The sequence below is a fragment of the Semicossyphus pulcher genome, unplaced genomic scaffold (genome assembly GCF_022749685.1).
Source record: "Semicossyphus pulcher isolate SPU_LCO1_2020_fin unplaced genomic scaffold, fSemPul1.0.p SCAF_5, whole genome shotgun sequence".
NCBI classification, from domain to species: domain Eukaryota; kingdom Metazoa; phylum Chordata; class Actinopteri; order Labriformes; family Labridae; genus Semicossyphus; species Semicossyphus pulcher.
This window is the reverse complement of record NW_027211726.1, coordinates 4682828-4696369: the sequence shown is the minus strand read 5'-3', so window position 1 is coordinate 4696369 and position 13542 is coordinate 4682828. Positions and strand designations below refer to the sequence as shown.

The 13542-nt window shown below is 40.5% G+C and overlaps 1 protein-coding gene across 1 annotated transcript in view; it reads right to left on the bottom strand.

The window, feature by feature from the left end:
- Positions 1–13542, bottom strand: part of clcn1a (chloride channel, voltage-sensitive 1a) — a 36721-nt gene that overhangs the window by 7520 nt on the left and 15659 nt on the right. The window contains exons 13-20 of the mRNA XM_069681228.1: positions 9615–9684; positions 8228–8338; positions 6930–7143; positions 6477–6610; positions 6122–6213; positions 5413–5505; positions 5008–5095; positions 1914–1996 (exon numbers count right to left, since the gene is read on the bottom strand). Of these exons, the coding sequence (XP_069537329.1) occupies positions 1914–1996; positions 5008–5095; positions 5413–5505; positions 6122–6213; positions 6477–6610; positions 6930–7143; positions 8228–8338; positions 9615–9684 (885 nt within the window). The remainder of the gene's footprint in view (positions 1–1913; positions 1997–5007; positions 5096–5412; positions 5506–6121; positions 6214–6476; positions 6611–6929; positions 7144–8227; positions 8339–9614; positions 9685–13542) is intronic.

Here is a 13542-nt window from a genome sequence, read left to right as displayed (position 1 = left end):
GTAAAACAATCCCCGTGCAGGAGTAGGATTGAATCCAAAAACATAATAGAGAATCAGACTGGTAATTCTCAAGCCACAGCAGTGGGCACAACAGAAATCAAATTCTAATCTTGCAAGCTTACAAGCATATGCGTATTTCCAATGTGGTTTTCATTCAAACAGATGACATGTATTGCTTTCCCTGCCAGGCCGAATAATAACTCTACCTCCAGTATCTGGCTCACCCATTTCCATATGAGAGAAGGTTGAAAAAAAAGACGCTCGACTTCGGGGAGTTTGTCTGAGGATAGGGAAGCAGTCGTGTATTCATGTGCCTCTGTCAATCAGATAACTGTGTATCTTCCTGAATAGAAAGCAGACCCCTTAATGAAAATTCACCCCGGAAAAATAATGGATAAATATTTATAACCCAGTGGTGCCAATGTGAGAATGTTTTGGGATGGCTTTGCCAAATGGACGGGGCTTATTAGCATTTCAATGATTCATAACAAAGGATGGAACAGTTTGCCAGCACCTGTCAGAGACCGTCACACATATTGTTCATATCAAATTGATTTAAAATCAAGGTTAAAAGACAATCAAGTGTGTGACCATGATCACTTATAACTTATTTTATGACTTAAAGCGTGCTTTGATCTATGCTTCATGTATTGTTGTACTTTTTAAGTGCTGTTAGGGTTACCTGCGGTATGTACAGTACAGGGTTCCTACGTATTTTCTATTTTAAAATCCCAAACTTTTCCCAGACTCAAGTTCTCAGTAGATTGTTCATATCATCTTTGACATCAGTGTGCAGATATTAAAGTGTTTAGATTATATATGTTGTCACTTGTGTTATGTTGTCAGGGATTGTAGAGCAGCCTTCGGAAAACTTAATCCACATTCCAATTTTCTATTGTAAAACATCTCTTCAAAAACAGGAAGTAAACTTACTGGTACCGCTTACTTCTATTATTTTCCATTAATATACTAAATACATAGTATTATAAAATACATTGCCCTATATTATTATCTCTCTCATAAATAATACCTGTAAAACATTGTTTGAACGCAGGCAACTACATGACTGTTTAACTCCTTAATGTTCAGACAAGCTTGTTATTTGTGAAGACATGTATACATGCAATTACAGAGAAAACTGAATACGAGCAAAACTATCTATAAACAAAGGTTATTCTTTACTGTCTAATTCAATACTTTTCTGTACTTTTCCATTCTGCTTATATGTGTTTTACTTGTCCTTAAACCTACCATTAGGCTGCAGTTGAAACAAAGATGGCTAAACTGGCACAATAACAGAACAAATATTAAAGCTCCTGTGGTTTTGGTTTGTGTTGATTTTAGCGCCCCCTGTGGACAAAGCCGTACCACTTACCTCTATGCTGATTTTGTCCTGTACATGCTTAAGTAGTGGTTTTTAACTAAATCTCCTGGTTTAACTGAATTCCCTGGTTCTTTAACAGTCACATGTATCACTCACTTTAAATTTCTGCCCTGGTAAATGTAAACAAAGGCAGCGTGTAATTAATCGCTTCATCTGACACCCAGCCCCCGCCAGCAGTTAAAAATAACTATAAAGAAATAATCAATCTTGTCGCTGATGGTCTGGTTTGCTTTTGTAGCTCATATAGAGTAATCAGAATTAATTTCAGTCTGTTTATAATCAACAAAAAACTCCTCCCAGGGGCTTCAAACTGCATCATTAAAATAAATAGTAAATTAACATTTCTTGGCTAAGGAGTTACAGCTCGGACATCTCTGAACAGTTTCCTGAGCAGAGAAAATAAAACAAAATTTTACAAAATATTAAAAAAAACACAAACTGTAAGTGACAAAGATAACTAACAAGACAAAGAGAGTCGTGTTCACACAAGTATTTCAGAAAAAGTACACACACACAAACACACACACACCTGAGACTGTCCCTCTGCCTGTCTGCTCTTAGAGGTGAAGAGATCCCTGAGTGTTTTCCGCACAGACTGTAGAGGAGCTTTGTCTGGGAGACACAGAGGTGAAGAGATGAAGAGATTCAGAGGGTGAATGTCAAAGAATCAAACAAATGCAGCTTTGAGAGTCGTAAAGGTTCTGGTGAGAATAACTGAACTAAAAATGGAGGTTTTGAGAGACTACGACAACCAGAGCATCCCTTATTGCGGTTGCCTGGATACCATTTCTCAGGGAGATTGTCTGTTTTTGTGTGCAATCGGCTACAGGAGTTTACTGTGCCACAACAGATACACACAGCCCATCTGGTTACTGGCAGTGAACAAGCTGCCACACCTTCCCTCATTGCTGTTAGGGTTGCAAGGGTATTAATTCTGAATGTTGACATCTGTTGAGGGCAGAGACAAACAAACATGCTCAAGTCAGAGTGGCAAAAAGTGTGAACGGCTGACTAATTAATAAAGTAGATAAATATAACCTTTGTCCAGTAGATTTACTGATGTGAAGGATGTTTGTGAACATTCAGATATGGGACATTAGGAAGTTAACAATTAAAAAGGGTCCCCACCTTGCTGTCAGACAGCCCTTTCCTTTAGCACTGCGATATTTTCAACCTCACGCCGAAGATCAGCTTTTTGATTTCAGTTTGAGCTCGCAACAAGACTTTTGACACAAACTTCTATTTTCTTATGATTTTAAGGACGGGGCATGCTTCGGTTTTGTCAGGCAGTTCAAAATATTACTCCGTTCCCACAGAAATTAGCGCATTGACGCAGGTTTTTCAGACCTGTGAAGACCTGCTTATAGATGTCGATTGTCTCTTTTCCCATTGCTAGTGAAGTATATGTCTTTCGGTCACTTTTCCGTCACCATCTGACGTCACAAATACACAGGAAACGGGGTTAGTAAACAGTGAAGATGTTGACAGTAGTTAGGTCTTTATTGTATCTATAACTAATTCAGTCTTTTTATCAAACTCGGCGCCGACAAATTTAGAACAACACGGGTAGGAGGTAGTGTGTCGACATGGGTTTTCTGTTCCCATCATTGCCCATGGGAGCCGAGGTGAGAAATACCTCTGAATGCCGATTGTAGCCTCTCCCACTAAGCGAAAAAGCCGGGTGTTAGCGTGTTTTTTGACCAGTGGGAAAGGGGCTTAAGAGTGTTCTTTTTACCAAGCAGATTTTGCTGCGATCTCCTGAGTTACAATGGCTTCAGACACTAAAACACGGAGACAACTCTATTTGCAGTGATCATTTTCTAAAGAGGAATATTCAAAAGCTCTTTAGAAAACTGCCAAATATCCAGCAACACACCTGCTGCAGAGCTCTGTTGTACCCAACCATCAGGAAAAAGCACTAAATAAGAAAATAAATGACTCACCAAACAACCACACGTTTTTCCTCTCACTGCCGTCCATCTCCAATTGCAATTTATTCCTCTGTATACACCGGTTCAAAAAAGTATCTCCCTGCCTCTACCTTTTACGTAACTTTGTCAGTGCAGTCATAATGACTCATTTTTCATTTGTTGCATTTGTTGTCTCTTCCATAAACCACGGATCCGGACAGAAGATCTACAGAATGAAGCGGTGCACGGCATACACAGGATTACAGATGCTTTATAATCAGAAACATAGTGTTAAAGGACAGGTCTGTCTGACAGAAGAGAAAGTAGTGAGAATGTTCAAAATGTTACGTTTATTTATCCTGATAATGATTTTATTAAGTAGGGACTTTTTCTTAAAGGGGACATATTTTAGCTATGCAATCAATTTTAAAGTTTCGTTTTAAAAATTGTATACATATTTTAATCACTTTTTTTTTTTCTGAGCCTCTCCTTCCTCCTGAGCAACAAGCGTTTTAGCATCCAAAGGTCAGACTTTAGCAACAAATGGCTGATAGCATTTGAACGACCACGAACCCCCGTGGGATCGCACACGTTGGGGGAGTGGCCGCACTGTACTGTCATTCCAAAGTTGTAGAAAACATGGCTGCTCTAGGATCGGTTATTCAGCCTTATATGTACGAGCCAGAATCACCAGGAGGAAAATACACCGGAGCAAATGCAGAAAACGAGGAGTTACCAAGAGGTATCGGAATGGTAAGTTGGCAGCCTGAGGCAAATGACGGTGAATGACGATTGGTCGATTTCAGCGAAAGCAAAGTTTTACATATAAATCTGCAGCTGTTCTGAACGGCCCATTTCAGAGGCAACCTTCTTCAAAAATCAGTTCTGGAAAAACACAGAATTATGCAGTTTTCACTCTTTCACTGTGAACACTAAACACCCAAAAATGAGAAACTCATGCAACATGTAGGAATATCTGTTTAATAGATATGGCCCCTTTAAGCTTTAACATTTTTTGCTGCACACCCCTTCCAAAGCGGTACCTAGCTTAGCTTCTGTCTGTGCTTTGGCCTGCTTCTCCAAACAGGGCAGCTGTAATATTCTAACCATTCATAACTACCTCACACCATCACACTTTAAAACATCACATTTGAGAACCTGGTGAGTTTCACAGACCATCTGGGCTCTGACTAAATGCTGAGTCATATGAGCTGACATATTTTTTTCTGAGCAGAAGCAGGGGAGACAGAGCAAAGAATAAATCCTATTACATCACCCTAGTGAGCAAAACTTGTCTGAAAGAATCTATAATACAATGACAAGCCCCATAAGGCTTTCTTTGCCCGTCCTCAGCTGCATGTCACACCACTCCACAAGTGTAACTGAGATAAGGGGGAAAAAAATTGTTATTGTCCTCCACGGTTTGCTGTGTTTCTCTATCAAACTGGACGTTAGGATGGCACTTTGAGTCAACTGGATTCACAATAAGGCCACGCAAAGACAGCAAACTGAGCAAGTACGATCTTTATCCTTTGCTAACCTCCAGGAAGTTGTCAGTGCTTTTATCACATACTATTAATTAGGACTTAGTTATTCCATTTATTTCTTTACTGAGAAGCAGCTAGTGCAGATATGTATGACTATGACACCTCCACTGAGCTAATAAAAGGAACTCTAAAAATGTGCTCAGAACATACAGAAACCTCAGCTTACCAGGAACAGACACGGTGTGGTTTGCGGAAGGCTCCGGAGGCTTTGGAGGAGGGAGGGGGCCGTTCCTCTCCTCCTGCACCGGGCTGCCCTGCAGACAGTTAATACATGTAACTAAGAAAACCTTCATAATAAAACCCATTTCAACTCATTTTACTGCCCAAAAGCTGCAGGACATTAAGTTCTATAATCCAATATTCGTTAAATCGAGAAGCCTTAATTGAATAAAAGGTAACTTTTAGCATTAGAACTGAGGCTGATGGCTACAGAGCAGCAAAGTCAAAATGACGCTGAAGGTTAATAGTAAATAGTTTTATTCATATGTTACGGCTCAGGACAGTCTTAAAGGAAAAAAATGAAAAACAATGATATATGAAAACCACAAATGTAACACAACCGGGGCCCCACCTTCTCTCCGTCCTCCTCTTCCTCCTCGTCTACGAAGGCGAAGGACTCCCAGCTGTGTTTCTGAGACTGGTTCTGCTCCTGTAGGCTCTGACCCTGAATACAAAACCAGGTAAACAGATCAATACAGACTGGTGTTGTCACAATATCAGAATTAAATGAGATTATACCAGTTTGAGCTAAACTAACTCCCTTATGTAAAGCACCATTAAAACCTTTGACTTTGAGTTTTGATGTTTCTTATTTTGGTTCAGCATAAACTGTTCGACCTTGTGGGAGCATTTTCTATTTCTACTTCCTGTCTGCGGGATCAGATGGATTTTAAGCACAACAGCTGTATTTTTATGCTTTTATGTTTGCATTACATCTTTCTCCCCACAGAAACACAGGGGGGGAAAAGCTCCTGCTAAAACAAAAGCATAAAGACTTCACATCATGTTATTGTATCATAACCTGTTTTGCACATTTATGTCAAAAGTCTTTTAATTTAAACAAGGAAAGAAGGGAAAAAATCCAAACATTGTAATAAAGGACAGATGGGGAAACTAAACGTTTACAGGTCTTAGTCATTATCGACCACAGACAGATTGTAATATACATTGTTTAGTAAGGACGTAGCTGAGTAAGTGAACAGCTGAAAGAACTTTCCTCATGTCATTGAGTAAAACACTTAACACCATCCAACCACAGTGTCGTCTTAGACTCTCCTCACCTGTGTCAGGAGCCTTCTCTCCGGTGACAACCACCAATCACAGAGAGCCAGAAGCTCCAATCTGTCGATGCTGCCCAATAGGATCATAGAGTCTGGAGGGAGGGGGAAAAACTACGTAAAAACTCAGACTTAACAATCATGTTCATTTCTTAATTTCGTTAAGCTTCTTCAATTTTGAAGATTTCAAAAAGGTTGAACTTTGTCTCATTAGTATTATGGTTTGGTTCTTAGTAGCTTAGACTGTACTGTTACTGCAACCATCTATACCCTATCAATATTCTCTTTTCTATCGTTGTTTATTCCATTTTGAGTGATGAAAAACTGTTTCTATAAAAGTCCTCATTAACTCTTGTACCTTTTGAGTCGACCAGTGGGATAGATTTGAGTGAAGAGGAGTCCAGCAGCAGCTTGACCTCTCTGTATGTGGACTGAGACGATACAAACTTCACATTTGTCACCATGATGTCTTCTACAAAGATGTTGTACTGGCTGCAGGAATAATCACAGACAGATGATCTTATGTTTACCCAAGTTTAATAAAGAATGCACATCGAGGTGTGATCAAAAAAACGTATTGTGAGTTACCCTTCATTATCAACAGGAGGAACTCATGGAGATGTTTCAGCTCATAAGTTGTAATTCAACTGAAAAGTTTTCTGATACATACACATAACACTGAGTTTGTGATAATGTAAATATGATGCAAATTTAACCCTCTCCTGAAAATACCAATCAGTGCTGACCAGCTGTGGAGGACCTCTTTATTCACCCCACATGGAAACATCTGGCGTGTGAAATCAGCACATACCTCATGTGTCCGAAGCCGAGCTCCGGCAGGTAAGGAAGCTTCTTAACCTGGATGATGGAGTCGTAGAGTGAGGGCTGCAGGCCCTGCGCCACCATGTTGGCCAGGATTACAGCCACCATCATGGGCAGGATGTGAGAGATCTGGCCCGTCAGCTCGAAGCAGATAACCGCCGTGGACACCGTGTGAGTTACAGCTCCGGTCAAAGCTGCCGCTCCTGTCAGAGGTGTGGGATGGGATGGGATGATGAGGGACGAAGGGTGGGTGTTAAAGAAGAAAGGGGAAGAGGAGGTGAAAGTTGCAGATGAAAAGAAGAGGGATTGAAGTTAGATGAAGTAGAGGAAATAGAAAGAGATATTTTAGACAGAAAGAAAAGATGACAGAGGGAAAGTATAAATAAGGAGAAAAGGAAAGAAGACAGTTAGATGGTGGGCAGTTTGAATGAAGGAGGAACAAGAGAGGAAGAATCACACGAAGAAAATAATCAATCGTGACAAATCGGGATGAAAAGAGGACGAAAAGAATGGATGAGGGAACGGGAAAAATAGAAAACAGTGCAGATTGAAAAGGGGAGCAAGGCAGCAAGGAAACAAAAGTTAAATGAAAGGGTTCAGAGGCAAAAATAGATGAATAAGAAGGCATGTGAGCAGCGACAGGAAGAAAACAAAGGTCGAAAGAAATATTAAAGACAGAGACGGATAAAAGGATGAAACACAGTGTAAAGTAGAAAAGGAAGGAGTGACACAAAGATGTAAGGAGGGATGGGCATTGTAGAGCAATCAGGTAGGCCACATTTCTGGGTCAGTGGCTGAGGTGAAGACAGCAGATGGAACCCACAGTGACATTTTACTGTCAGAGCAAAGTGGCCACATGTTCTGATGAAAAGGAGGAAGAGGAGGAGAATGACAATCAAGGGGAGGGAGAGGAAGAGGATTAGTTGGGGAGGACAATTTGACAACGAGTGACAACTAGAGGGGCCAGTGAGGGTGACAGAAGAGGAAGAGGAGAAGTTGGAGGAAAAAGACAGGAGAAGTGACGGGGGAGAATGTCAGGAAGAGGACATCTTGACCACTGCTGACAAACAGAGGGAGCAGGAGGTTGACAGTTAAGGAGACGGAAGAGGAAGACAGCAGGGAGGTAGAGGGGAGGTGGACAGTGTGACAGTAAAGCTTCATGATATGTGTTTTAAAATGTTTTCATAAGTTTCATAATTGGAGGTTGGAGGAAGGTTGAAGATGTTTTGACATAAGTAATAAAACTAAGGAGAGGGGGGTTGCTGTGAAGAGGAAAAGGAGACTAACCAATGACTGCGTACCCTCCGGGGATGATGCGGTAAAGGATGCCATCAAACACGATCCCATGAGGAAAAAGAGTGGCCATGATTTCCCCGACCAGCCGGCCAAATGCAGCTCCTACAGAGGAATAAAAAGTTTCCCTTCAAAGTGCTAAAAGTAATTAGACTTTCAAATAAAAGATGCAACTTTAGAGAATAAAATGAAGCCTGAGACATCTGAATAATGAAGACAAATTTCCAAAATAAGACGAACCATCTCTGTTGGTGTCTAAGCCTCATTTCTTCAGTTAGTTAGTTAGTATTAAAGTTGTAATCTCAAAGTTCTCAGTTTCGTTTTCCTTGGCGGCACAAAACAGTAATTGTGGGAGCACACTTCCAAGATATCCAGACAGTGTTGCGTGTGTGACGTCCACAGTTGGCTCCGGTTGTGAATCTTGATTTTCCTGGCTGACGGTCGCTTTCCTTTTTAGACTGTTTCCTTCATCTGAGCGTCGAATTTGTTTCTTTTTCTTTGGATTTTGTATCTGTAGTCATCGATCTTTTCTTCGTTTGTTCAGCCATAGTAGATTACTGTTTACTCGTAACACTTACAGAGACCGGAAAAGCAGCCGCTTAGCTCCGCCTACCCTCTCTGGCATACCAACCACTGCTGGCTGATGGAAAATGCGTCACTAACTGGGCGCCGTTTGTGATCTTTTCTGCGAATGTCGCCACAGACACCCAGTCTGTAATACTGCAAATGCAAAGGCTTTTTTCAGTGGGCCATAGGCTCAACCACCAATCTTCCAGATTATTACTTTAATTAAGAACAAAGCTCAAGTCATCAGTGTTTCTAGTGACAGTAGACGGTGAAAGGGCCTTAAAAATAATCCATTTCAACAGGATTTTGTCCAAAATATCACAACTGTAACAGCAACTAGTGTTTTTCCTGTTTTATGAAGCCCCTTTAATAAAGAAGTTGGTAAAAGTTTGATGCAAATTTAGTGCGTGACATTGCAAAAGGCCACATTTTATAACAATGGAGACACACGCACACTACATGACCCAGCAGGTCTAGTTGATTCATTTGAAGTTGTTTGCGGCTGGTAATGATGAATATTTTAAAGTTAAGCGCTGGTAAAGGTCACACTCCAAAAAGCATTTCACTCTGTAAAAACATCAGATTAACTGCAAACTACTGCAGATAAACACTGATTTGAAAAGTGTTGATCTGAATAATAATACACTGATTGTGATGTGAAAGCTAATGAAACATAACCTTGAGAACATGTTTATGTTTATGTTAATCACTCTGTTCAGAATTCCTAACACTATTCAGATGCTCTCTACACTAAAGTAATAAAGGCTATCAAAGCTATCCATACTAAAGCCGAACTCCAGATGTTGTAACTCACCCAGTATGAAGACGGGCATGAAGGCCCCGGATGGAATGGGCATGGTGGTGGCCACTGCAGACATCCAGAACTGTGAGACAAGAAACATGAGACATGTTTGAGACAAGGGAACTGTGTCAAAGTGCAGCCTCGAATCAACATTAGAACCAACTGTGGACAGTATCAAAAGAAAGACAAGAATACTGTATTTTTTTTCGTCATAGTGTGCATCACAAGGAAGTTAGTTTTAGCAGTGGGTTACGGCAAACACGTGTTGTGAGATTTGTTCAAAAGCATGTGACCAAACTATGCGTCTTGCATTCTCGACATGTCTGGAAGTTATGTCAGGGGGAAGCAGACGTCAACAAACCGAGACTGACCACTGAAGAAAAATTGCTGGAGTGCAGAAAACAATTGAGGCTAAATGAGTCTGGCAGAAGAACAGGGTGGTTGAGAAGCCGACAACATCGTTGTCTATTCTTCAGTAGGAACTTGAAGTTTGAATTTGACCGTCAGATTTAATATGTCAACTGCATTATGCTAGCTAAGCTAAGCTTAACTTTTAGGGTTAGAATGTTAACCATTGATTGGATTTCTTCTCTCTCTCATTAGCTTAGTGGTCTTGGTAAGTACTGATTTAGTACTGATTTAATTAATTAATTAATTTATTGAATTAGGACAGTGCACATTAATCAACCTATCAGCAATATGCCGGAATTAGTCCTAAGGCAGGTACACATACAACACATATTACAGTTACAGGACACCTCACAAGACGGCCCACCGGACGGCCAACAGACATAATTTCTCACTGCTTGCTCACAAATAATTTTACATATAGAATGGACACATTTGTTACATGACAAATAACATACCCACTTACAATAAGTTGGTTTAAATGCAAGATGATCCCAATACCCCCAGAAACAGGCATCAGAGGAGAAGACAGATATTACGCATGAGTGCATGACTGGTTAGTTTTTAACCAATGTTTGAGTATTTTTTCACAGGTACAGTAGTTGTCGCAGTCTCTGATACGTGCTGTTAATTTGTCCCAGGAGTGTGTGCCTCGAACAGATACCACCATTTGGCTTGGAAATCCTTAAATTAAAAAACTTCTGAAATGATCGGAATGACCAAAATTAGTCTGCAAGGAGTTTGGGAGGTTTAAATTCCTCAGATGACCATTATCATCTGGCCTGAACACCAGTAAAGATCAAGGTTTCAGACCAGATCTCTGTAACAAATGTTGGGAGGGAAGAATCAGGGATAAAAACAGTCTGAGCCCAATTTTAATATGGCAACGTTTTTTGTATGAACTTCATCTCTGTCACTGCTCTCAGTTTGACTAGCTGAACAAGACAGTCAAGGAGTCAAGAAAAACAATGTCTTCTTTTGGGGTCTCAAGTGATATTTTTATCTTTCATTTTTAATCAAACCTTTTTTCCTGCTGCAGGTCGCTGACCTTGCGCTAATTACATCTCCTTCAAGATGTTGTGTTGCATAGCAAAAGCAGTGATGTAAAGACCTTGCGCTCTTTAAAGCTCTTGTTGTCTGATTTTACATTTGAGTGGGAGAAAAAACCCCTCCTGTTTGGTCACGGCTTGATGAGCTACAGAAGTGGAGAATCTGGAAAACGTGTGTCTGTGTGTGTGTATGTGGCAGGGGGAGGGGATCCAGTCACCCTTGGGTGTCCTTGAGCAAGGCACTTAATCAACAGCTGCTCCAGTGAAGCTGCAGAGGATGGTGCTGTACAGTTGCTGGGTTGCTCTCAGATGAATGTGAGGCTGAGTGGGTGAAAGATCAAATGTGGAAACTCTTCTGCGGGGAAAATTAAAGTTAAACTCGCCCTTCAATGTCACTTTAACCGTTTGTCTCCAAACAATTTCTGCATTCATCAAAGTTTAACTTCAGAATAGCTCGCCTAATCATACACTTTGTTCCTGGCTGCAGAGAGCTCATCAGAGATAATGATTACCTATACATCAGCTCTGGGTTTTTCACAGGCACCACATGCTGGGCTTACTCATTCTGATTTGAAGGGATTGGAGAGAAAATATTGCATTACCATTTTAACAGTCCAGATTACCATTCTGCACATCGTTTGTCATCATCGTTTGAGAACTTAATTACTGTGGTACAAGATAAAAACTCATTAGCACGTCTCTCACAGGGCGGCTGCTATCCTGATGACAGAGGACTGAGCTCACTGTCTTCTTCTCTTTTTTTAAATCCCGGCAATTGCAGAAACACACAGCACACAAAAACACAGGCATTCAGCACACTCCTTCATCAGTGTCACAAATCCTGAAGCAGATGGGAGCAGGAACACCACGATACAGAACTAGCTCCTCTGTCTGATGGAAAATAATGTGAGGTTGGAGTGAAAAATAAAGAGAGGAAATGTACAGGTGTCTGTCTGACATGGTGGTGAGGGTTCTTGATAAAAACTAATACTATCATGTGGTGTTACATATCCAACAACCAGTAGAGTTGCAATTTACAACCATGTGTAAATAATAGTGGAACTGGGGCCAAGGCAGGAAATATATATCTATATTAAAATATATACTAATGTTATAATGTTATATACTGACATAATAAATGAGGCATTTTTTTCTATGACATTTTCATGTAAACTAAGTTAATATCATGACACTTTTAACCAAAGTCTCCTAGATTTCAACTGTGCAGCCAAGAACAGCCAAAGATCAATTTGTTGCTTCACAACAGTGCCTCTGACCAACAAACACACATTGTTAACATTCTTAAAGTGTAATTCCAGTCGGACAAACAAAGAGAGAAAGTCTCATCAAGTGAAGGACACAGGGAGGTAGGGAAAGGGAGGCAGAGAGAAGCATAATCATATGTGGTAGAGAGGAAGATCCTGAGCGTGTGTTTGAGAATGTATTAGAGGAAGGCTGACAGCAGCAGAAGGCGACAGAAAAGCTGGAAAAACACAGTGTGTGTGTGTGTGTGTGTGTGTGTGTGTGTGTGTGTGTGTGTGTGTGTGTGTGTGTGTGTTGTGAGAGTTTCACCAGCCAGCTGCTCTCAGTTTTGGTTGAATTAAGTTTGCACTGCAGGGAGCCGTTCTGCTCAACTGAGAAACACCATGACTAAACTAATGCAGTGTACGACGCTGAGCGACAGCCTCTAATATTCTGTTGATAGGATTATTTATTTGGTCTTTTTGCCTAATTTTACTCTGATAATGTAGCGATAAAAAACTGACAGAGGTTAAGTAAAAAATGGATTTTGATTAGTCTAAGTGGGAAACGATGTATAAAACTTTTGTGTTGTTGTTATATAGGAAATCTAATACTATTGCTTTTTTATATATATCTATGCTCTCTTAAATTCAGAGGAACATTTTGAACTCCTGGACGTGTTGATTCTAAAAGTAGAGTTAACTTAATGCATTTCTGTGTGAAGGAGATTTCAGTAGAGGATGGACAGATACATCCAGACTTATTAGTGCTTTAACTAGGCAGACTCACAACCTGACAACTTGCGGATGGGAAAGTTTGTTTACTGAGGAAGCAATCCACTTTCCCAGTTTCTCACTGCTCTCTGCTTGAGCTCTTGAGAAGCTGCTGATTTTCAGGAGGCAGCAACAGCCTGGTGCTGTTTTCTGCAGACTTTGTCTGTCTGTGTTTTTCAGACATAAAACACTGGAACTCGGAAGCTCTGGTCACACCATTTCTAAATGAAGAACAACCCTGGAGGTGGAGAGATTGACAGAGATGCAAAACAACTATGACCATCATGAGTCCAAACAAGAGTACATCATCAACCACTTTCAAAACAGCTCTGACTTTTGGAGACATGTTTTTGTGTTTTGATGACAGTTCATGTCAATCTGACAGTTTCAGTTTGCTGCTTATCATCACTTTAGAAAAGGGCTCCACAGTATCAAGTACTCAGGTATGGAAGTTAAACTTGTATATAT